We start from the raw sequence: 26,003 nt of genomic DNA, 5'->3' as shown, positions 1-26,003 counted from the left end.
ACCCTTTCTCAGGGATCGCCAGGTTGGGGCTGCCTCCTCCTCCCCTCTTCCCTGCGGGTGCCGGCACCAGCACTGCCACCACGCAGAGATGGGGACAGGGCTGCCGCCTCCTCCTCCTCCCTTCTTTCCTGCAGGTGCCGGCACCGCTGCCGCAAAGGGATGGGGATGGGGACGGGGCTGCCTCCTCCTCCTCCACTCTTTCCCGCGAGTGCCAGCGCCAGCGCCTCCACCGCTCAGGGATGGGGATGAGGCTGCCTCCTCCTACTCCTCCCCTCTTCCCCGCGGGTGCTGGCACCGCCATGGGGGTGGGGGTGGGGACGGTGCTGCCTCTTCCCTGCAGGTGCCAGCACCGCCAGCGCTGCCACCGCGCAGGGACGGGGACGGGGACGCCTCCTCCTCCTCCCTTCTTTCCCGCTGGTCGCGGTGCCAACACCACGTGGGGATGGGGCTGCCACTGCCTCCTCCTCCTTCTCACCTCCTCCCCGTGGGCGGCACTGCCACCACCGCCTCCTTCCCCTCCTCCTCCTCCACATGGCTGCTGTCATCACCATCATTGCGTGGGCTCCCACCACCACTGCTATTGCAGCAGCAGTGGCGGAAGCCCCATGCAATGGTAGCCATGGCAGAAGAGGGTTGAGAAAGAGGAGGTGGAGGTGGAGGGGCTTTCAGCAGTCTTTGTGGCTGGAAGTCCCATCTCTTTTTTCTGCCCGGCGGCCTCACTAATTGGTTGGGAGGCCGGGAAGGGGTGGGACTTTTGACTGCAAAGGAGTGGTGTATTTGTCAGATACCATGAACTGCTAAAAAAAAAAGACAAGTAAGACAAAGATTGATGAAAGACAGAACTACTACAATAAAACAAAAAACTAAGTTTATTGTTTTTATGAGCACTCAGGGGGAGGACAAGTCTGGGCCTTTGGATGTCTCTGTCACCCCTCTCCACATGCACAGCCTTGGCATCTGGGGCTAGGACAAATTGCCCTAGTGGAAGGATGTGGGGAGGTAGATGGGATAAGAGGAGGGAGGGGGAAGGAAGGGGGGGACAGGGGAAGGGAAATAATAATAATAATAATAATAATAATAATAATAATAATAGGATTTATTTATATGCCACCCAATCACTGGGAATCCGGGCGGCTTACAACAGAGGGGATAATAGACGGTTCCCTGCCTCAGGCTTACAGTCTAAAAAGACATGACACAAAAGGAGAAGGAAATGGTGGGGGGGAATCAGGTCCAGCAGTTCTTCTCTCCCTCTGAGGCCTGGACCAAGGCAGATGAACTGGGGGGGGGGGCTCTTCTTCTTCAGGCTAGCCCTGATGGAGCTGGGCCTGCTTGGTCAACTCCCTCATAGGCCAGAAGATGACAGTTATGGAGGGAGGAGTCTTTTCTTCCAGGCTAGCCCTGATGGAGCTGGGCCTGCCTGGTCAACTCCCTCATAGGCCAGAAGATGGCAGTTATGGAGGAGCCTCTTTCTTCAGGCTAGCCCTGATGGAGCTGGGCCAGCCTATTCTCTCCCTCACAGGAGGTATGGGTTGTACAAATTGGAGCCATTAGAAATAGAATTAAAGTATATTATGTCAAATAAACTGAAAATTTCAACTTTAAACAACAAAGGCCTTGGTTTGGTGGTTAAACAAAGGATTGAAACATTATTAAAGAGATATTCAGCAGACATTATTTTTCTTCAGGAAATACACATTTTCTTCACATCAACGGAAGGAGGGAGAAAATGAATTGAAATTGACTTGGGCAAGGAATTATGAGAAAGCATTTGGAAATTCTGAATCAAGGGGGGTAGCAATAATAATTGCAAAAAATGTAACTTTGTAATAAATAATGTATTAAGAGATGATGATGGAAGATATATAATAAAACAAGGGGAATTGATGAATGATAAATATGTATTAGTAAATGTATATGCCCCAAATGAAAAACAGGAAGAATTTTAAGAGAAAGTATTAAAGAAAGTGGAAAATGTACAAGAACAATATGTGGTTTTGGCAGGCAATTTCAATATGCAGATGGATAAGATAAAAGATAATTTGAATCCTTCAGTAAAGGATAGATATAGTAATATAACAAATTTAAATAAAATCATGAAAAAAGGGAATTTAAAAACATATGATTAGTAAAGGGAGATTAAAGAAAATGTACATACTATTCTGCAGTACATAAGACATAAACAAGAATAGACTACATTTTTGTATCAAAAATATGATAAATAAAAGTTTAAATATGGAAATATCAAATATAAAAGTAACAGACCATGCCTTGGTGAATGTAGAAATTGTTGTAAAGAAGGATTATGAACAAGTAAAAAGGTGGAGGTTAAATACTAAGATACTGAATTATAAGGAAATTGTAGAAAAAATAGGAAGGAATGGCAAACATGGGATATCAATGACAAAGATGTGACAAAAGGTTTGTTATGGCATACTATGAAGGCAGTTACAAGAGGAATATGTATAAAGGAAACATATAATCTTAAGAAAAGACAAGAAGAAATAAGAAATGAGAAACTGATATAGAGGTATTGGAAAATAAATATATAGTGAATAATATAATAATATAATAATATAACAATACTTTATTTATATACTGCTTTTCCAGCAGATCAAAGCGGTTTACAGATTCAGTCAAAAAATATATCATATCATAGCACAATATAGTTACAATTACATATACAGTTCTAATAAAAATATTAAAAACAACATATAAAACATTCATAAAATCTATCAGTCGTAATTAAACATCTTGAGGTAAACTTCTGTTAGGGAGTAATTTTCTTTATAGAGGGTCAGAAGGATATGCTAGCCAGAAGAGATGTGTCTTCAATGCCTTCCTAAAGACGTCCAAGGTAGAGCTGAGTCAAATCTCTTCTGGCAGTTTATTCCAATACATCGGGGCTGTAGCTGTAAATGCTCTTTGGTGAGTTGCTGTCAGTCTCACCTTGGGGTACTTGAGTAAATGCTTCCCTGTTGTTCTGCGAGTGCAGGGCGGATTGTGTGGGGAGAGGCGCTCCCTCGAGTAACTCGGGCCCAAGCCATGTAGGGCTTTATAGGTAATACCCAACACTTTGTATTGAGCCCAGAAGCTAATTGGCATCCAGTGAAGAGATCTTAATACAGGTGTTATGTGGTCTGACCTGGAAGTTCCAGCTACCAATCTGGCTGCAGCGTTTTGAACTAGCTGAAGCTTCTGAACCTGGTACAAAGGTAGCCCCATGTAGAGCGCATTACAGAAATCTAAACGAGAGGTTACCAGTGCGTGTACTACTGTTTCAAGGTCCTTTCGGTCCAGGCAGGGATGCAGTTGGCGTATCAGCCGAAGCTGATACCAAGCACTCCTGGCCATCGCATCCACTTGAGATGATAACTGTAGAGATGAATCCAGGAGTACTCCCAAACTGTGAACTTTGTCCTTTAGAGGAAGTGTGACCCCGTCCAGGACTGGATGGCAAATTTTCCTGTCTGGACTTGGGGTGCCTATCACAAGTACCTCTGTTTTCTCTGGATTCAATCTGAGTTTGTTTTCCCTCATCCAGCCCATTACTGATCCAAGGCTGGCGTCCAGAGGAGAGATTCCATCCTTAGTCACTGTATCAGTCAGAGACATGGAGAGATAGATCTGGGTGTCATCAGCGTACTGATAACACCGAGCTCCATGTTTCCGGATGAGCTCTCCCAGCGGCTTCATGTAAATATTAAACAGCATGGGGGACAGAATGGCACCCTGAGGGACGCCAAATGTCAGCTCTCTTTTTCGAGAGTAGCTGTCCCCCAGACCCACCATCTGGGATCTTCCCAAGAGGTAAGAACGGAACCACTGGAGCGCAGTGCCCCTGATACCCAACTCTCTCAGGCGTGCCAGAAGGATACCATGGTCTATGGTATCGAAGGCCACTGAGATGTCCAAGAGCACCAACAGGGTCACACTTCCCCTGTCGATACTCAGGTAAACAGACATATGTAGAATTAAGGGCAAAGAGGGAGGAGCTGGATAAAATGGGAATAGATGAAGTACAAGAAAATTAGATTTACCTAAGAAAAGAATTTTTCAAATATAGTAAGAAAAACTCAAAAATGTTAGCTAGATCCACACAAAAGAAGAAATCAAGATGCAAAGATTTCATCAGCTCTAATGGCAAATAGAATGAATAATAGTATGTATAAATATATAGAAAAGGATCCATGTGGATTTGTGAAAGGAAGACAAATGTCAAATTTAGTAGGAAGAGTATTGGATAAAATATATGTAATGGGGGGAAAATAAGAGCAGGATTTCTGGCACTTGATATTTTCAAAGCATTTGATTGTGTGGAATGGTCAACATTAAAAATAATTATGAAAAGATTTGGAGTGGGGGATAAAGTAAGGGGATTGATTCTAAATATATTCTAATAATTCAGTAAGAGTAATGGTAAATGATGGGGTAACAAATGAAATAAAAGTGACAAGAGGTACTAGACAAGGATGCCAGTTATCACCAATATTATTTGCAATTGTGATAGAGATGTTAGCGAATGTTATAAGGAAAGATACTAGTTTAGAAGGAATAGGATTGAAAACAAAATGTAAAATTAGTTTATTTGCTGATGACACATTATTAACTATTAAAGATTTAATTGATAGATTGGGGAAAATAAAAGAACATTTAAATGTATTTGATGAGATGATAGGGTTGCAGATTAATTGGAATAAATCAGAAATGATCTTATTTAATTATACAAAAGAAGAAGAATGTGAATTTGTAAGACAAAGAAGTTTAGAGATATGATTAAAAAGTAGTATAAAATATTTTGGGATAAATATAACGTAAGATTTAAATGAAATGGAAGGAAAGAATTTAGTAGTATTAAGGAAATAAGGAGAAAAAACTAGCAGAATATAAGAAAATTCAATTATTATGGTTTGGAAGAATAGCATTAATTAAGATGAAAATATTACCAAAATTAAATTTCATATTTAGGATGCTACCATTAAAAGTGACAGAAACTGAACTGAACAAATGGCAACAATTATTGAATACATATTTTAATGGAGGGAAAAGAACTAGACTAAACAAACAACTTTGGTATAAATCAGAAAAAGAGGGAGGGTTGGACCTTCCCAATATAAGAGGATATTATGAGGCTAATCAACTGTGATATGTGATGGAAGGTAATTTAGGGGCGACAGATTTAGAATGGTTAGAATTAGATACAAAGGAAGTAGATATGAGAATATGGAATATTTTTTTCAGGGAGTTTACTAAAAAAGAAATTAAGATAATTGGAAATCCACTTATGAAAAACATATTAGAAATATGGAATAAATATAAAAAAAAGAGTTAATGACCGAAGATTCAATAATAACACCAATAATAATGGAAAAGAAATTTGGAAAAGAAAAATGATTTTTTTAATCATTTTGTAAGGAAATCACTAATGACCGTTTGGTTGAAATATAAACCTAGGATATGTTCAGGATTTCCAGAATGGATCTCGATCCATGAAGCCTTCCATAAAGGCGAAAAGATATTAGGTGATAGATGGATCACATATGCAGATCTGACAAATAAAAATATGAGAGAGGGGAAACTGGAATTTAAAAATCTGGATCAAATGCAAAAGGAAGGCTTCTCCTGTGGTTGGCTTTTCTATCGTCAGCTCAAAGAGAGATTTTGGGCAGATAACAAACTGAAAGGGATAAAATTAGAAAAATCTAAATTCAAAGAAATTTTATTTTCAGATAATCACTGTAAAATCGCTTTATTTTATAAATGGCTGCTAGAATGGGACATGGAAGTGATAAAAGAACAGATGATTAAATGGTCCCAAGATATAAAACAAAATATCTATCTAGAACAGTGGGGAAAATCATGGAATAGTAGGCTGAAATACATCCTTTGCAATGAATTAAAAGAGAATTTCTTCAAAATGCAATTCAGGTGGTACTTAACTCCGGTAAAATTAGCAAGAATTTATAAAGGGGTTTCAGACAAATGTTGGAAATGTGAACACGAAATAGGTACGTTTTACCATATTTGGTGGAATTGTAAAGGGGCTAGGAAGTTTTGGAGGGGAATACATGCAGTTATTATGAAAATTATACAAATGAGATTCCATATTGACCCCAAACTTTACTTACTTAGTATATGTGAAAATGAGGAAATGGAAAATAAACATGGTAAATTTTTGTTTTACGCAACCACAAGTGCTAGGATGTCTTTGCTAGTAAATGGAAAACTGAGGTCTGTCCCTCTATTGACTCATGGTTGATTACATTACTGGATTTAGTGCAGATGGATAAACTGACCATAACTTTGAGAGGACAAGACTGGGAAAAATGTAATGAGATCTGGAAACCATTTTACAAATTTATTAAGGAATTTGAGGTTAAGGATGAAACGGATGATAGATGAGTCAGCCTAAAGAGGTTATAGATGCCAAATTGAAAATATGGTAATTTAAGCGCCCAAACAGACAGGCCAAAATAAAGCTGCATTGGATCACTTTGGGGGTATGCTGTTTAAATGACACACACATCTTAAGAGGCCAGAAGCTGTGCCAAAGCTGTGCTCCAGTCCTTAGGACTGGAGTGTGGCTTTTGAATGGCTTTCAGACTCTTAGGATGCATGCATCATTTAAAAAGCATGCCTCCAAAGTGATCCGAAGCAGCTTTATTTTGGCCTGTCTGTTCAGGCCCTTAAATTCATGAGTTTAGGGGGAAATCCCATTTTATACAAATAGTTTGGTTGTGACTAGAATAGCCTGAAAGGAGGTAGAAATGGTAGCTGATATTATTTCAAACATGACTTGGTTGGGATTCAGGAAGTTTAAATTTTTCTTTTCTTTTCTTTTGGTGTGGGTGGGTGGGTGGGTGGGTGTTTGTTCGGTTCTGTTTTAAAGATTGTTAGTTATGTAACGGTTTGTCTTGATGTGTTTATATTTAGGTGGTAGTGGTTAGATGATATTTTCACGTGGATGTAAGACGTATTGTTAAGTGATATTATGTACTTTATTCTATTGTATTGTATTTGCTCTTTTTTAATCAAATAAAATTCAAAAAAAAGAAAGGAAGAGAAATGGGGGGAAATGAGAATTTGAAAGGAATGATTAGCAAAATTTATAAAACGTTGATGGAAAATAAAGGGAAATACTTTGAGAGGAATATGAGAAGAAGAATTAGGATGCAAAATAAGTGATAAGAATGGGATAAAATTTGGGAACAAAGACACTTGAAGAATTTATCGGTACGGATTAAGGAAAATTATTATAAATTGATTTGGAAATGGTATTTGACGCCAGTGAGATTACATAATATTGATAAGAATAATTCAAAAATTGCTGGAGTGGATGTAAAGAAGTAGGGTCATATGTGCATATGTGATGGCAATGTAAATATGTACAAAAATTCTGGGGAAAAGTGATAATAGAGATAGAAAGTATTATGAATATAAAAATAGATAGAAGTCCGAATATAGTATTATTATCATTATATAACTCAGAGAAATGGGAAAAAGAAGAAAAAAATTTGGTAACAAATTTGATTACAGCAATGAGACTAATTATAGCAAGATGTTGGGAAATGAAAATAACTGTAGAATTGGAGGACTGGTATAAAGAGGTATGAAAATTAGCGATTAATGATAAATTGACATGTAAATTAAAAGTAAAAAGGCAGTATGAAAAAGAAGCGATTTTGATGGAATTTGGAAATAACTTATTGAGAAAGTACTGAGAAAAGAAGATGGAAGATTACCACCACGGGAGGAATTGAGATTTTGGATGGAGTATAAGGTTGAACGTGGCTCCAGGGAAGGGGAGCACTGAGGTGAGATATTAAAGATATTTAGACAAATTGTATTAGAAAGTAAGAAATATATATATAGAATTAAGTACTATACAATAATAAAAATCCAATGTAAGAATCTTTATAATATAAAGTTATGTATAAAAAAGCAGTCCATGGTATCTGTAGAACTCTTCTCTGACACCATATATCAAATGATTTTATTTTCTTCCTACTAGCTTTTTTCACTGTCCAGCTTTCACAACCATACATAAAAACTGGAAATACAATAATGCGGACAATCCTTTTAGTATTCAGTGATGAATCTTTACACTCCAGGATCTTGTCTAGTTCTTTCATAGCTACCCTTCCACATCCTAGTCTTCATCTGATTTCCTCTGCAGTCTCCATCCTGATTAATGACTGACTGAAGGCCTAGAAAATAATTAACTATTTCAATTTCTTCATCATCTAATGTCATGTAATTCTTCTATGGTCATTATTTTTCTTGACATTCCACTATAAACCTGTCTTTGCACTTCATTCCTTGACTTTCTTCAACAATAATTCTGAGTCTTCTCTGTTTACAGCTAATGTGGTGTCATCTGCATAACCTAAATTGGTGTTCATTCCTCCTATCTTTACTTCTTTCCTACAAGTCTAGTCCTGCTTTATATAAGATACATACAGCAGATAAATTCAACAAAAAGGGTCATAAAAGGCAATCTTGCCTGAATGTCTTGCCAATTTCACTGCGTTGTTTGGAGGCACATAGTCTAAGGGAGGCAGGGCATCTGCTGAGTCACTTACTTGGCTGGGGGTAGAGCCAGCAGTGGCTAGCTCTACGTAGCAGCTGCCTCAGTTTATGGAGCTCAGCAAACAGGATAAACAGGCATTTTTGTCACCATTTTGCAGGCTTAGACAGCTATACCACTATTTATCTCTGATGACTAGCATGTATGGTGATAGTGTTGTTGCAGATCACTGCAACTTTTGTCTCATATTTGTTTTCTTCAGAGAGGCTCTGCCATGTTGTACCTATGCAAGTGCAAGCTGGCTTTCCCCACTGGAACGGAATGTTCAGCAGCTTGAGGCACATTTAGCTACATTTCAGCTTATTAGAGAGGATGAGGCTGGAGGTGGAGCAGACACTCCTGGAAGATGAAGAAATGATGTAAGCCTTTGGGGATGGTGAGAGCCAGTGTGGTGTAGTGGATTAAATCTTGGACAAGGACAATGGGAGATCAAGATTTGAATTAGTTGTGGAAACCCACTGGGCAGCCTTGGGCAAGTCATACTCTCTTAGCCTCATAGGAAGGCACTGGCAACCCCCCTCTGAACAAATCTTGCCAAGAAGCTCAACAGCAATTTATGGCAACTTTTAGTTAGACTAAATGAAGTGGCCACTGGCACTATAATAATAGGGGGGTAATTCCAATGAGGTCTTGCACCCCTACCTAGATAAATCACAACCCCCCCCCCAGCTTCTTCTAATGATCCCGCAAAATTAGCACAAATAATTAAAGATGCAGGATTGCTTGATCCCTGGCAGGTCCTATATCCAATAGCAAAGGACTTCACTTTTTTCTCTGTGGTCCACAAAACATACTCTTGCATAGATCATTTCTTTATTTCCAATCTTTAGATGGAAAAGATAATTGATTATGCAATACAGCAGATCCTTGATTCAGACCATTCTCCGTCAACCTTAGAATGGCTATTAACAAAAGGTTCACAACCTGCCACAACCTGAAAATTCAATGCATCACTTCTCACAAATGAAAACTTTAAAAAAAATCCATAGATGACACTATTGAACAATTTTATACAGAAAACTGATCTAATGAAGTCACTTACTGCCTTACTGTAGGACACCTACAGGTTCCAAACAAAAAATTATTAGAGAGGAAAAACGGTTAGAATTAAAGAATGAAATAGATTACCTCTCCTCTTCCCATAAAAAGCATCAAAAACCTGAGACACTCAAAGCCCTTTTAAAGAAAAGAAAAGAACTAGAAGCTCTGGACTTTTATAAAATACACACACAACTTCACTATACCAAAGCATATTTTTATGAAAACAACAAGAAAAACTCCAAGTTACTAGCCAGGCTAGCCAAAAAGATATTACATCCTCCCCTACAGAAATGGTTAATGAATTCCAGACTTCTACTCTGATTTAAATTCTGAGGAACCAACACTTCTGGATAAGATTCACTCCTTTATTGAATCATTTAGCATAAAAAAATCAAAGATATATATTCAATTTCCCTCAACCAACCATTCACAATGTATGAAATTAAACGGTCCATTCAAAGTATCAGACCTGGGAAGTCCCCTAGGCCGGATGGATTTACGGGGAAATTCTACTAATAATGCTATTACTAAATTGCCCCACCTCTGCTCACTTTATTCAATGAATTTAGGGCACAGGGCCTATGTCCCCAGTCTCAGCTCAAATCTAAATTTATTCTGATTCCCAAAACTGATGAATGCTATCCTTCCACCTCAGCATTTAAGCCAATTGCATTACAAAACCAAGAGACTAAGCTATTGGCAAACAGAATAAACAGCTTCATAACTGAATACATCACACCTGACCAATGTGGCTTTATGCCTAACAGAAGATTGTCTGATGCCATTTGGTGTGTTTTGAATGTTACACACCACTGCTGTCAGTCTGAAGACCCACTCACATGTCTTTCACTGGATGCCTTAAAGGCTTTTGATAGGGTAAATTGGCATTACTTATTTGGAGTGCTAAGATTTTCTTCTAGAACATGGCCACATAGCCCCAAAAACCTATTTTTTTATTATTTCCATGTTTTTTATCTTGCTTTATATAATTTTTTTTTTTAAGAAGACCATGTGATATGGTCTCCATAGGGTCACCATAAATGAGAAATTGCTTAAAGGCACACTCAACTTTGTGTAGTGTGAACACACTTTGAGCCAGACATTCCCTTCACTGAAAGCAATTAATTATCGGGAAATCTAAAGCTATTTGAAATGATTTTTTAAAGGTCTCATGCTGGCATTGAGCATATGAGCTGAGTCTCAACAGAACTGAGCTCTGAATTTAGGCCCGGAACAGACTGCCATTTTGTGGCGGCCTGGGGCCAAAATTAGGGTTCAGGAGAATGGAGCAACTGCACACTCCTGAACCCTAGCATGAGGCAGCGGCACCATCATGGCAGCATCCCGTCCACACGGGGGCTGCCATGATGATGCAAGCTTGGTACAGCATGTGCATGTTGTGGCGCCGTGCTTGTGTCATTGATGCACCACAGTGCACCAATGGTGCACTCATGGCAGCGGCCATGTGCACTAAGAAGAACCTGCTTTTTGGTGCAGAGAGAGCCCGCGTGGTTTGATTGCTGAAGGCTCCCTCAGGAGCAAAAACGAGCACCTCCAGCCTGCCGTTTTGGGGAGGTCTGTCAAGTCCCTTTGTTATTTTTACTTGGATCAGAACCTCTGAGAGTTGTAAATGAAACTAGAATAAGATCGATTCACTGATACAAGCTAAATAGTTTCCATTAAGCTAATAAAACTGAATTCTCCTCTGACACTCCTTCAAATGCTAGTCTCTTTCACTGGAGAAACTCTGGACATATGTCATTCCAGATTTATGGACACTGTTCCCCCAACATGGTCTTTCATAAATTTGAGTGGCTGGTGATTTCCCATACAGCTTTTTTTGTCACAAGATGATAATCCTCTTGGGGATAAAGAAGTGCAAACTCTTATTCAGCACTAACCATGTTCACGACTGAAGTGTTGAAACTCAGACATTTAAGAGATAAGTACTCAAGGGTTGCATACCTGGCTCTTCCTAATTAGGCTTCTTTCACATTTGAATTTTTTTCTTTCTGTTTGTGCCTGTAGGACAGGGGTCGGCAACCCCCGGCCTGCGGGCCAAGTGCGGCCCGCTGAGGCCAGGGGACCAGCCCGAGCCCGGTCCTGCCGCCGATTGCCAAAGGCCCCGCGCCGGTGGCAATCAGCGGCAGGACCGGGCCACTCGCGCGGGGCCTTTGGGGGGCTGCCGGCCTCCTCCCTCTCGCACGAGCGGCTGCTCATGTGAGAGGTCAAAGGCCTCGTGCCTTCTCGCGAGAGGCGAAAGGTCTCGCGCGAGAGCACACGGGGCCTTTGGGGGGCCTCCGGCCTCCTCCCTCCTTCTCGGCTTCCACGGAGGCCGGGAAGGAGCCCGCGGGGCCAAGAAAGAGGGGGAGGCTTCCAGTCCTGGCAGCCCCCGCCGGCTCTTTTGCCGGCCTCTAACGGGGCCTGGGGCCCCGTCAGAGACCGGCAAAGAGGGGGAGGCCTCCCGCGCTGGCCCCGCCTCTGGAGGGTGGAAGCTCCGCCCCAGCATGCAGCTCCGCCCCAGAGGGTGGAAGCTCCATCCCCAGCACGCAGCCCCGCCCCCGGAGGATGGAAGCTCCACCCCCTGGCTTCGGCCCCCCAGTTGTCTGAGGGACAGCAACCCGGCCCCTGGCTCAAAAAGGTTGCCTACCCCTGCTGTAGGACAAGTTTGTCCTTGGTCCTGCATATAGTGATATCCTTTTATTCTAGAACTCCTTTAGTCAGACTAAAGCTTTTCATACGTGGGCGCGCTTTATGCGGCTTTCAGTATACGCTGAAAGCCACGCGGGGAGGAAGGGGCAGCGCATCCCATAGGGATGAATGGGGCGCATGCCTGTGGCACGTGCACGGCACTGCGCCATCATGCCGCCACATTCACAAGCCCCATTAATTTATTTATTTTTAATTTTTTAAAGTTTATTGGTTAAAATTTCAACAAAACATATATGTACAACATATATAAACAAATAAACATAAAACATAAAACATAGAACATAATACATACCTTTCAAACATACTTATACACTTAAAATCACTTCCCATCCTTCAAACTGAAGAAATCTGTTTTTATGTACTTTCCAGTTATAATCACTCTTTTTAAAGTTAAATTCTTTATCCTTAACCTTTTTACCTTTTGTAGAATATGTTAATTACATGATGAAGATACCATAGCGAATTTGTCCTGTATTCACATCCATTAACTCCAGTAAATATTTTTATTTTCCCTGTACTCTACAAGTTCTTTCTTATTTTGTGCACTCTATATTTCCCAACATTTTATTTCCCTTACTTAATATTAATTATATTCACTTATCACAAATGACTTATATTTTCTGATTGTTGTGCACTCCTGTAGCTTCTCTTACTACCATAATAGTTACACATTTCCAACATTCTTTACCATTCTTTTTAATGTTTAATTTGGTGCTTTCTTTGTTTTCTCTTTTAGATATTCAATGGATGCCCATGCCTCTTCCCATCTTTCTTCGTTCCCATCTCTCAATAAATTTGTGAGTTTATCTAGTTCTATCATATCATATAATTTTAGATACCAGTCTTTTAATAACAGATCCTCTTTACTTTTCCACTCTTTAGCAATCACCATTCTTGCAGCTGTTATCATATAAAATATAATCTTCCCATATCTGCTCTCCAATTTTGCATCACTCAGCATTCCTAATAGAAAAATTTTGGGCTCGAATTTTATTTTTGTATTTAATATCCCTTCCAATTCTTTTTGAATCTGGCTCCAAAAGTTTTTAATTTTTTTACATTCCCACAACATATGCATAATTTGCGTTTGTATTATTACAATTTCAGCATTCTTTCTTATTGTTTTTGTATATTTTACTTAATTTTTCTGGTGTTATATACCATCTGTATTGTAACTTAAGATAATTTTCTTTCACATCAGCACTTAGTGTATATTTCAGCCTGACATTTCGGTTCTTTTCCCATTCTTCTATAAGTATTGGGGTTCCTAAATCCTGTGCCCACTTAATCATGTATTGCTTAACCATTTCATCTTCCATTTCTAAATGTAATAATATTTTGTATAATTTAGAAATTGTATGATCCAAATCTTTACTTAACAGTGTTCCAAATTCAGTATCTTCTTTTTCTATCTGATGGGTTTCGCTATCTGTTTTAAATCTTTCTACAATTTGCCTATATAAAAACCAATTACAATTAAATCTCTCCTCCATTAATTCTTCCATTGTTTTAATTTTGAACTCTCCTTTTTCGATTTTTAACAGATCATTATACCTTACTCAATCCGTTTCTTTCATCCTCTCTTTTCTAAAAAAGGCCTCATTGATTGATGTCCATCTGGGGATTTTAGGAACAAAAAAGGGTTGATATTTTTGCCAAATTCTCAATAGGGATTTCCTTATATAATGATTATTTAAGTTTTTATTTGCCTTAATTTTATCATATAATAGATACCCATGCCACCCAAACCCATTATCAAACCCTTCCAATTGTAAAACTTTGTCTTTTTTAATTTGAACCCAGTATTTGATCCAATCAAGACAACAGGCATGGTAATATAGTTTATAATTTGGTAATCCTACACCTCCTTTTTCCTTACTGTCCTGTAATATTTTTAATTTGATCCTTGGTTTCTTTTGGTTCCATATAAATTTAGTTAGGTCCTTATCCCATTCTTTGAATGGTTTGTCATTGGTTATAATAGGGAGATTTTGAAATAAAAATAGTACTTTGGAGGTGATATTCATCTGTATAGCTGCTATTTTCCCAAGCCATGAGATTTGTAAATTTCCTCACTTTTGTAAAAAAAATTTATATTATTCCATAATGGCATATAATTATTTTTAAATAGATCAGATTTTTTTTTTTTGTAATACAGTGGAGCCTTGTTATACGCTGGGTTTTGGTTCCAAGATCCCCCATGTATAACAAAATCCGTGTATGCTCAAGTCCCATTGAATATAATGACATAGCAAAATGGTGTCCCTTATAAAAAATGGAAAATCAAGGTTTGATAAATGAAATTTATACTTTTTTGAACATTTTCAAACCATGTATGCTTGAATCCGTGTATAAAAAATCCGTGTATAAGAAGGGCTGACTGTATTCACACCCAAATATTTGATCTTACTTTTTATTTCAAAATTTGAGAGGGACTTGAGTTTTTCACAGTCTTTTTGGTTTATATTCAGAGGTAGAATATTAGATTTATCTTTGTTAATTTTTAGACCGGTGTACTTTCCATACTTCTCTATTACTTTTAACATTTGTGTAATATCTTCCACCGGGTTGGCCAATATAATGGCAAGGTCGTCTGCATATGCTTGTAATTTATATTCAAAATTTCTTATTTTTATTCCAGCAATTGTTTTATCTTGTCTAATTTTATTATTTAAGATTTCAAATGCCGTAATGAATAGTAGTGGAGATAGAGAGCATCCCTGCCTGGTTCCCTTTCTAATCTGAATACTTTTTGTTCTTTCTCCGTTAATTAGTATTTTGGCTTCTTGCTCTTTGTAAATTTCCTGTATCCATTTTATATAGTTTTTTTTCCTAATTCCATTTTATTTAATACTCCAATCATAAAGTCCCAGCACAGGTTGTCGAATGCCTTTTCAGCATCTAAGAAAATTAAGGCAGCTTGCTTATCCAGTTTCTTTTCAAAATATTAATTCAAATTTATTAAATTTCTTATATTATCCTTAATTTGTCTCTTGGGTAGAAATCCACATTGGTCCCTATCGATCCAATCTTTTAATATTACTTTCAGTCTTGATGCCAAAATCGCTGCAAATATTTTATTTAACAAAGCTATGGGTCTGTAATTTCTGGGATCGTCCAATTGTTTATCTTATTTAGGAATCAAAATGATAAATGATGTTTTCCATGTGTATGGTATCTTGCCATCTAGAATACTGTTCATTACATTCTGCAGTGGATTAATTAAGCTATTAATTAATTTTTGATAATAAAGGGAGGAGAAGCCATCTGGACCTGGTGATTTGCTTAGTTTTAGATTTTTAATTGCTTCTGTAATTTCTTGAATAGAATTTATTTATTTATAACATCCTGTTGTTCCTTATTAATTGATTTAATATCTTCATTTTGGAGAAACTTTTCTATTTCTTTCTCATTTGTTAATTTCCCCAAAAAGAAGTTTTTGAAATAGTTTTGGAAAACCTTTTTAATTTGGCTTTGTTCTGTATAGATTTTCCCATCTTCTTTTATTTCCACTAATGTACTTTTCTCTCTATTCTTTTTCAATTTCCAAGATAGCCATTTTCTGCACTTATTAGCGGATTCAAAGTATTTTTGCTTTGTGTATTTAATTTTTTTCTCCATCTTGTCCACAAGAATCAATGTTAAGTGTTTTTGCATTATCTGTATTTTCTCTATTAATTCTTTGTTACCTGGTTTCTTTTTTAATAATTGTTCTTTTTCTCTTATATCCTGCAATATTTTATTCAGTTTTAATCCCCGTGCCTTCTTTAATTCTATATTTGTTTGTATAAAGATTCCCCTCATTACAGCTTTTGAGGTATCCCATACCACCCAGTCTTCTACTTCTTTATTCAAATTTTCCTAAAAAAATAGTTCTAAGGTTTTTTGGGCTTGACTTACGATTTTTTCATCTTTTAACAAATTTTCGTTTAATCTCCAAATATAAGCTTTCTAATCAAGTTTAATTTCCATTGTTATTGGGTTGTGATCAGACAATATCTTAGGGAGTATATCTACTTTACAAACTTTGGGAGCCATCATCGAAGAAATTAAATACATATCAATTCGAGACCAAGATTTATGATAGTTAGAGTAGTATGTATAGTCTTTTGCATTTCCCATTTTTACTTGCCAAATATCCATTAAAACCAACATGTTTTTCAATTCGAAGTAGGATTTTGGTAGTTTACCCTGGTTTTTCTTGTTGGGCTTAGTACTTCTTCTATCTATTGTTGGGTCAATAACTCATTCCAGTCGCCTAACATCACAATATTTTCATAGTCATATTGTAACATGTTATCCTTCAATTTCTGATAGAACTTTTATTTATTTTCATTTGGTGAAAATTGTTAAGGAAAAAGCAACATGGGATATACAGTGAATGAAATAAAACATGCATGTGAGAGTCAGGGTGACTCAGCAGAAGCAATTAAGAGCCACACAGGTGTAGAAGGTAATGAAATTAAAAAGTCCTAAATGCCAAGGACAGAAATGCAAAGTGGATAATTGAACACACCTGAGAATTGTTAAGTGGTCAAGGCTGAGATGATGAAATCATTAATTCTGGGTAGAAACAAGAGAGCCAATGAGAGTGGATGTACACGCCCACTGGGTGGAAACTGACAAGAGTGGGTGGTATTATCCAAGGACTATAATAATGGCTATGAATCCTAATGTATTGTGTTGGTAGTAGTATTGAGGAGTTGTGTTGGATAGTTTTGGAGCTGTATATAGTAGAATAAAGTAGATCTTTTATATAAGACTACTGAGTTGTCTGGTGTCTTGAGTGAAGATACAAGAGCCAGCTGGATCCTGAAGAAGTGGGAAGACTTCTGTGGAAGCAAGAGTGAGAAGGCTTGGAGAGTTTGTCAGGGTCTTCAGCCTATTCTCTGTAACTCTGCTGCTTTAGAGCAAAGCTTTAACCACTGACCAAAACTGGTCAGCGCTGGTGCGTAACAAGGTGGTGAGTTCGAGCCAGAGGTGAAGAGCTACAACTCCCATCATCCCTGACAAAAATACCCCTATCAGTAATGTTTTTCTTGATACCAATTTATTTCCACTCCAATGAAGTATCCTTTTGTGTCTGAAAATTTCTTTTGCAGCTATCTTTTTGTTTACATACAATATGACCCCTTTCTTTCTTTTTTCTCCTGCTACTATGAACTCTCTCCCTAATTTCCTACATTTTAAGTATTTTATTTCCGTATTTTTTATATGAGTCTCTTGGAGACAGATTACGTCCAATTTTAATTTCCCTAAATAGTGATTAATTTTTTCCCTTTTACCAGGATTGTTCAGTCCTTTTACATTCCATGATAAATATTTAATTGTGTTATTTATTTTCTGGTTCGATCTCTCCTAAGCTTTGAAGCTCTTCATCCAAGTCTTGTTCTTCTTTATTTTCTTCAATATCTTTGATTGATACTTTACTGCTCTGTTTCTTTAGGTTGTCAGTTCCTTCTCCATTTTTTTTATTGTGTTGTTGTTGCTGTTGTTCTTCTTCTTGTTGTTGTTCTATGTCTTTCAGAAAGTCATCTAAGAATTCTCTTGGTTCTTGGACTATTGTTACTTTCACCCTTCTATGTCTGTACCATAGTGAGATCCCCTCAGGGACTTCCCACCTATAACGAAATCCGTTTTCTCTTAACACCTTCGTTAAAAAGACATATTCTTTCCTCTTCCTCAATACGTTATTGGGGATGTCTTTCAGTAGCTGCAGTTCCACATCATCTACAATTAATTTGGCTTCAAAATGAATTTCTAATATGAGTTCCTTCATCTGTGTACGCACGAAATAAATGACAATATCTCTTGGCAGTTTTTTCTGTTTTGCCACCCACGAGTTCACGCGGCAGGCCTTATCTATTTCAATTTCCACCAATTCTTTTTCTCTGCCCATAAATTCTGCTAAGATCTCGGTCACATTCTCAAAAGTATTTTCGTTCCCTATTTCCGGTAATCCCCTGATTTTCAAACCTCTCTCATGCCATTTCTGTTCCCATATTGTCCTTTCAGCTTGGTTCTCTTTCCATTTCTCAATTTCCTCTTTCAGTTTCTCTTCCAATTCCTGATTCTTTTTTTGTAAGACTTTTACTTTAGTCTTTACTTGTCTGACATCTGAAGTTATTGCTTTAATAGCTTGATTGATTTCCTTAAACTCTTCTCTTACTCCTTCTTTTATCTCAGTTTTCATTCTTTCCATATCGCATCTCAAGTCCTCTTTATCTCTCCTCATGTCCATTCTAAATTCCTCCTTGTCTTTCTTCATATCTTGACGCATCTGTCTCAGTTCTTCCAAAAGCAGTGAATACATGTCCTGTGTATTGGGTTTTGTTAGGTCAGCAGAAGATCTTCTTTGCACTTGTAGTTGTTGTTGTCATTTAAATGGGGCTCGAGCATAGGCGTTATTTGTTTTACGTGGGGGAGTCTGGAACGGATCCCCCATCTAAACAAAGGGCGCACTGTATTCTGCCTCTTTACACTCCTCTTACTGTATCTTAGCTTAGCTAGTTTCTGACTGAGTTTGCAAATACCAATGAAATCCCTGACAATGTCCCAATATATTGCTAAGATGTAATAGGTTATTCATTGTGGGGAGGCAGTTAGGTTTGTTTTTAGATAAATTGTGGTCTCAAGGGGTCCAATCCAGCTCAGGAGTGGAGGGGGACTATACAAAACCTTCACACTACTAAAACGCAGTTAACTAGTATAACAGTAATCAACTCTTTACTAGACCTCCCTAACCCCATAGCTCCCTTGTGTTGTTCGTCATAGGTTTGGCAGTGTGGAGGAAGTATGGAGGTGTTGCCTTGTTCCCGGGTGGCCCATATTGAGCGCACAAAGAAACCGTACAACAATGACATCGACTACTATGCAAAGCGGAATGCTTTGCGTGCTGCTGAGGTCTGGATGGATGATTTCAAGTCTCATGTGTACATGGCATGGAACATACCAATGACGGTAAGCGGAAGTGGGAGGGAACTTTTAAGTAGTTGTGCTAGAAGGCTTTGCATATTCTGATACCAGCCAATCCAATCTGAATATCTTGGACCAATTTACAGTATACATATATTATTTTGATTTTGTGTTCCCTGGCTTTTCCTGTACCATTTTTAGCTGAAGAAACATACACAAAATGTATTTTAAAACAGATATTTTAGCACAAAATCCATTTAGAAGTAAGCATTTAAATGTCTTTTTAAAAAAAAATCATTTAGGAAATGCAGGCTAATTTGGAAACAGGACAGAACAGCTTTAGAAATGAAAGCATACAAAGCTGTTATACACGAGGCTGATCTCCTGTTCTGAACAAAACCTGGAAACGTATGGGGTCTGCAGAGTGCGCTGGCCAGCACAGACATTCAAGATGTGGAATTCTGAAACACATAATGCAAAAAAGTAACATTTCTGAGCTCTGATTCCAAAGGAATTTAGGGTATTAGAAAATATTGCTAGAAGGAAGCATGATTCTGCTAGGGGATAAAGGTCAAGCTCCTTGCTAGATTTCTGGCTACTTATTCTGCAGCACTGAGGCTAACAGACATGGTTGTGGAAGGTTTGGTCAATCTGCCCCACCCCCCAAAAATTGCCCACTCTTGGGAAGTAGTGAAGGATTTTTTTTCTGCTGCTGCTGCTGTCATATTAAGTGGGCTTCAGTTTATAGTGATCTCCACTAGACCCTCCCCTACTCCAATACTGCAACCTTAATACTGTATTACTAAAAGATTTTGATCTCACAGGATCTGAGGGTGGTACATACGTAAAATCTGCTTAACAGCATAAAGCAGTACACTATTTAAACCAAACAGAACAATTGGGATTATAATGCACTGTTCATGGAAGAAACATATTTTGTACTCCAGAGTCCTGTCACCATGAATGGACAGCTATAGATGCTTCCGCTGCTTCCAATATATGCATTTGAAAAGTGCACATAGAAAAATGTGCATATTTGGGATAAATGCAAAACACTTCTTACTGCTTAAATACAATTTGCTAGGGAGGGCATGCATTCAAGCAGTGTGCCTAATTTAAAACATGCACAAATCTGTGCATTTAAAAAAAGAAAAGAAAAGGACAGTCTCCTCCCATAAAAACAAAACTCCCAGGCATGTACTGAACATATAGGTACACGTGGGGAACCTCCAGTGTTGCACAGTTAATAAATGGATTGGAATGTATATTGATCGCTTCCAATCTGTGGGCCACAGATGTTTTCCAGATTTAATGGCATATTTTAGTTAGAGCTTTACATGATTCTTTCTCTGTGGATTGTTCTGTTGGTATGTCATCTGTTCTTGGTGATTTATTCTTTCCAATTTTTTGAGTGTGGGCTTCACATCACTTTCAAAAATTTGGGCCTCATCTTTGTAAGTTTCTTTTCTCCGTGTCATTCATACCTGCCTCAATCCTCAAAAAGGGAGAGGTGGGATACAAATAAGTTATTATTATTATTATTATTATTATTATTATTATTATTATCCCTCTACATCTTGTGGAAGAGGTCTCTTGTTCTTCCTTTTCAGTCATGGTCTTCTGTTTCTCTGTATTGATTCTCTTTATCCTTGCACACTAATCATTGGATAGTATCATTTATGGTTCTGATTTTGTTCCTGTCTCCCTTTTCTTTGATTTTTTTTTCTTTCTTTAACTGCTTGAAGCATTTCATCTGTCAGCCATTGTTTCTTTTCCTCCTTTTTGGCCACAGATGTCTTTCTGCATTGATCTTTGACTATGTCCTTGATTTCTGTCTATAGTTCTTCTTGTTCTCAGTTAATTAATCTTAATAGTTGCAATCTGTTTCTCACACTTTTTAAAATTCTGTTGGAATGTTCTTCAGGTAATATTTTGTCTTTGTGATTGATTTGGTGTTCTTCTTCAGCTTTATTCGAATTTTGAATATTAGTAGTTCATGGTCTGTGCCATAGTCTGTGCCTGGTCTTGTTTTAGCTGCAAGAATGGAGTTTGTCCATCTTCTGTTGCTTATCATGTGATGTGCTTGATTTTTGTGTTAACCATCTAGTGATGTCCTTGTACACAATCTCCTCTCCTTTTGTCTGAAGAAGATATTTGCAATAAATAGATTGTTAATCTCACAAAACTCTGTCAGTTGCTCTCCCGGTTCATTTCTTACCTAGTCCAAATCTCTCTACTGTCTTTGAAATGGGCAAATATCAGTTAAAGGCATGGATGCTGTTGCATATTACATGCAGGGGTTAGGAACCTCAGAACCTGACAGCCCAGTTGAGTTTCTAAACTTTCCACAAAATTTTCCCCATGACATCAACAATTACAAGAATTATCTGAATTTAAATAGACTAAAGGAAGTTTCACACCTGTGTGCAACAGTCTGATATTTTCATTATTGTTTGCAGTTCATTTTAAAGGGTTTTTTCCATGGCCCTGTTTCTGTACTGGTTACATCTCTCTGAGAAAGTAAATAGAATGTTGCTGTATTTAGCTTGTTCGCATTTTCATTTCCCCACCAGCTTTCTCTCATTTTCCCTCACACTTTTGAAAGTTCAATAATAGTTATTTCTTATTCTCAAGGACAGATGTTGATTCAGTAGCTATTTATGCAGGAAGACCTGTGAAAAGGGTGGGCATAGGAATCCACTTGTAAATGAAATGAACAATGAGTGTTGTTCAAGTAATGAAACTGATAGCCTAATAGAATTGCTTAGTTTATGTATTCCTGCTTCCACAGAACCCTGGAGTTGACTTTGGAGATGTTTCGGAAAGGGTAGCTTTGCGTCAACGTCTTCAGTGTCGGAGTTTTAAGTGGTACTTGGAAAATGTCTATCCCGAAATGAGGATCTACAATAATACCATCACTTATGGAGAGGTAATGCATGGTGTTAAGTGGCCACTGTGGAGCCACAGTCATTTGACTCAGAAGGAGGAGTCTGCAGTCCTCTAGCTAGTGTAAATAGCTAGCGATGATGGGACTTGTCAGTTTTTATTTTATTTATTTTTAAAAAAACAGAAATTAACATGAAAAAGGTAGAACAACAGCGCAAAAATACTGACAATGCTTACATAGAACATAGGACATGAGTTACATTATCTTGATCTTGGAATGCAAAGCAAATCCATCAACAATTATTGGGACTTGCCTTTGAGAACCATCTGCAGGGCCAAGGTTTGGCAGCTGTGGGTTGAATCTTTGCTTTTCTCTTGTCATAGTCAAGTAATTGAAGGAAAGAAGGAATCAAAACCCTTTCCCAAAAGACTTGTGCCCACCCCAATGTCCACATCTTCAAGTGTGATGGCCGTAAAGAAGATCCTGTCCCACACTGGACAGAAGAAAGACAAGAATAGAAGCCACAAATAGGAGAACCAGTGCAGTGTAATAGTTGGAGTATTGGACTTGAACTTGGGAGATCCAAGTCCCTACTTAAACACTGAATGTCACTAGGTGACCTTTTCCTGGTTACTCTCTCTGTCTTACATTAAGGATAAAATAATGAGGAAGAGGCTGAGAACCATGTTCTCCTCCTTGAGGCAAGTTTTAAAAGTGACTAATAAAAATAATAAATGAATGAAAGGGCTATGGTTGAAGAGGCATTAGATTGTCAATCCTTTGTATTCAAGTAATTTCTAACTTACAGTGACCAAATGTTAATTGATCACAGGGATTTCTTGGCAAGACTTTTAAAGGAGTTTTGCCTTTGCTTCCCCTCTGAGACTGAGAGTGTGTGACTTCACCAAAATCATCCAGTGGGTTTCCATGGCCATGGGAGGATGTCAATTCTGTTTGTGTGTGTGTGTGTGCGTGTGTGTCCTAGTCCAACACCCAAATCACTATGCCATGCTGGCTCATAGGCATTAGATTACATTAGCCCAGGCCACTCAGATGTTGACAGAATTGACTTCCAGATGGTGTGGAACTGCAACTCCTCAAATTCCTCAACTATGACAATGCTGACTACAACTGCTGGGTGTTGCAGTCCAACAACATCTGAAGAATCAGACTTCCCCACCACTGAACTAAACAAACATATTTTGTAAATTAGAGGAACGGGTAGCCCTGCTAATGTTGATATGCCTCATGAGGCTTAACCAGCATATATCAAGAGACAATATTGAATCATAGAATCATAGAGTTGGAAGAGACTGCAAGGGCCATCCAATCCAACCCCATTCTGCCATGCAGGAACTCACAATCAAAGCATGATCACTCACAAGCCATTAAAATGGAGGACTTCTAATAATATGCCAGTGGAACAGAAAATCCCAGTGTTTCTTAGTTGATTTTTTTAAATATGGAAGGTTGTTGCTTTGCTTCATCCTATGTTTAGTCAAATCTTCAGATCATCTGAGTGTGCAAAAACTTGTAATGCTAGTATAGGACTGGATGGCCCTAGTGGTCTCTTCCAACTCTACGATTCTATGATTCTATGATTCTATAGGCCTTATTTGGACAATGCTTAGCTGTGCATTAGTCATCTGCCTATTAAGGAAGATCTAAGAATCTAGGCAGCTCCATCCTAAGGAAGGTTTTTGTAGCCCATGTTACTTCTTTGGAATGCAGTCCCACTGAGGTTAATGAGTCTTTCATATGTGCCTTAAAGTCTTTTCTGAGTTATGGCAACCCTATCAAGGGGTTTTCTTGGTAACAGTTGTTCAGAGAAGGGTTACTTTGTCCTTCCTCTGAGGCTGAGCTATGGGCTTTTCCCAAAGTTACCCAGTGGGTCAAGAGAAGATTTGAACCCTGATCTCCAATGTTTAGACCTTTACACCACCCTGGCAGGGTCAGGCCTGATTAATACTTGAATGGAGGACCCTATGAACTTCATAGGGTTACTGTAAATTGGCAGGGAACTTGAAGGCAGGTGTATGCACAGTTTCTCTACCTGAAAGGGACTTAATAAATACAGTGCACCCTTGCTTTATGTGGGGATCCACCACCCCCCCCCCCGTGTAAAGCAAATAGCACGTATGCTCAAACCCCATTGAAAATAATGGGGTTACTGCATGCAGCGTGCACGCCATTCTACACTGCTTTCAAAGATGGGCAGCATATTGGAGATGTTTTTAGACTGCAGCTCTCATCCACATCACAGAATCACTATGTATATTTATGCCTTTTTCCCAGTCCAGGACTCAAGGTAGCTTATAATAATAAAAACAAATATAGCTTTAAAGTTAGTACACGAAAGGATCTTATAGCACCTTTGAAACTAACTGAAAGTTCTTCATGCATCTGAGGAATTAGGCTCAAGTCTACAAAAGCTCATGCTACCAGCTTCTTTCTTTCAGTCTTCATCTACACTACAGAAATAATCCAATTTGACACCACTTTAACTGCCATGACTCTATGCTCACTCCTCAAGGTTCCTTTGCAGCCTGGCTTTCTCCCAAGAAACAGCCAGGCAGCAAAGAAAGAGGAAGGAAGAATGCTTCATGTGAAGGTTCTCTACAGTCCACCTCCACTCCTGGGACCCCTTGATATCACCTTTTTAATCTCTGTGTCAGCTCCTCAGCTATCTCACCTCTTTACCTCTTTTCTTGTAATAGAGACCACACCAGACTAGACTCGACCTGTCACAACTGAACTCTGCATTGTTAAATTCCCCCTTACCAGGAGATCCCTCCATGAAACACAACTGGGCTGGGCTTTGCTGCTCTTGGGCTACCAGTTGCCTGGCAACCAGCTATCAAGCTGATCCCAAAAATAGCCCACTTCTAAAGCCACTTGTCACACTTCAGTTGCTGGAAACCGAGGTGTTTATCAAACGGAGGTTTTTGCAGCTCAGATCCAGGGTGACTCCTGGTTCAGCTATGCGAATTCACGTTATAACGCACATGTATTATCACATCTGGTTGCCCTTCCATTGCCCTTCTGAATCGAGGGGGAATAGAATCCAAGGCAAGTCACGTGATGCGGATTCACACAAAGCGGAGTGAGTGCAAATTGTATTACCACACCGGTGCATACCATGCGGATTCAACTATTCGAACTGGGCCCCTTGCACATGCTCAGTGGGGGTCTGAACGCATCCTGAACCTTTGCACTTCCGTGGTTAAGAAGGGAGCCTGGTTCCCCTTTCACATGAATGCTAGCCTCACGTGAATGACAGCGTCACCTTTCTTCCTCCCTTCTATTTTCCCATCCCTGGCAGCCAAATTCAAACAGGGTCCTCCATGTTAGAGCCCCCATCCATTTCAGCCACATCTACATCTATTCTCAAGTCATTGTCCTCATCCATTTCAGCCACATCTACATCTATTCTCCTGTCATTCTCCTCATCTATTTCAGCCACAACTACATCTATTTTCCTGTCATTCTCCTTATCTATTTCAGCCACATCTACAGTATGTCTATCCTCCATGTCAGAGCCCCCATCCATTTATTATTATTATGAAGGAATTATTATTATTATTATTATTATTATTATTATTCACTGCAAAATAATCAGTGTAGAAGCTGCAGGTTTACTTGGAAGTAAATCCTTTGGATCTGAAGGAGACCCATTTTGGAGGATTGCAGAAATGATCCAGTTTCCCTTATTCCCCATGCTCCCTAAAATATCACTCTCCTTCCCTGTGTAACAGTTGCCTTCTCTTAGGTTGCATCCGCACTGGGGAAATAATACGGTTTAACTCCACTTTTACTGTCCTGGCTCAGTGCTAATAATTATTATTATTAATATTTTAAAAA

At 38.6% G+C, this 26,003-nt stretch overlaps 1 protein-coding gene across 6 annotated transcripts in view; it reads left to right on the top strand.

Moving 5' to 3' along the window:
* Positions 1–26,003, top strand: part of GALNT9 (polypeptide N-acetylgalactosaminyltransferase 9) — a 95,720-nt gene that overhangs the window by 49,874 nt on the left and 19,843 nt on the right. For 4 of the 6 annotated variants that reach the window (XM_089489768.1, XM_089489771.1, XM_089489766.1 and 1 more), the window contains 2 exons: positions 19,115–19,300; positions 22,047–22,184. In XM_089489768.1, the coding sequence (XP_089345894.1) occupies positions 19,115–19,300; positions 22,047–22,184 (324 nt within the window). Of the gene's footprint in view, positions 1–13,095; positions 13,138–19,114; positions 19,301–22,046; positions 22,185–26,003 lie in introns of those variants that run through there. The other 2 variants (XM_089489772.1, XM_089489769.1) reach the window with 2 other exon arrangements.

Source organism: Sceloporus occidentalis, unplaced genomic scaffold (genome assembly GCF_023333645.1).
Source record: "Sceloporus occidentalis isolate IW3139 unplaced genomic scaffold, rSceOcc1.0.p SCAF_41, whole genome shotgun sequence".
Lineage (NCBI taxonomy): Eukaryota > Metazoa > Chordata > Lepidosauria > Squamata > Phrynosomatidae > Sceloporus > Sceloporus occidentalis.
The sequence above is the reverse complement of the archived record's forward strand: the minus strand, read 5'-3'. Positions and strand labels throughout refer to the sequence as shown.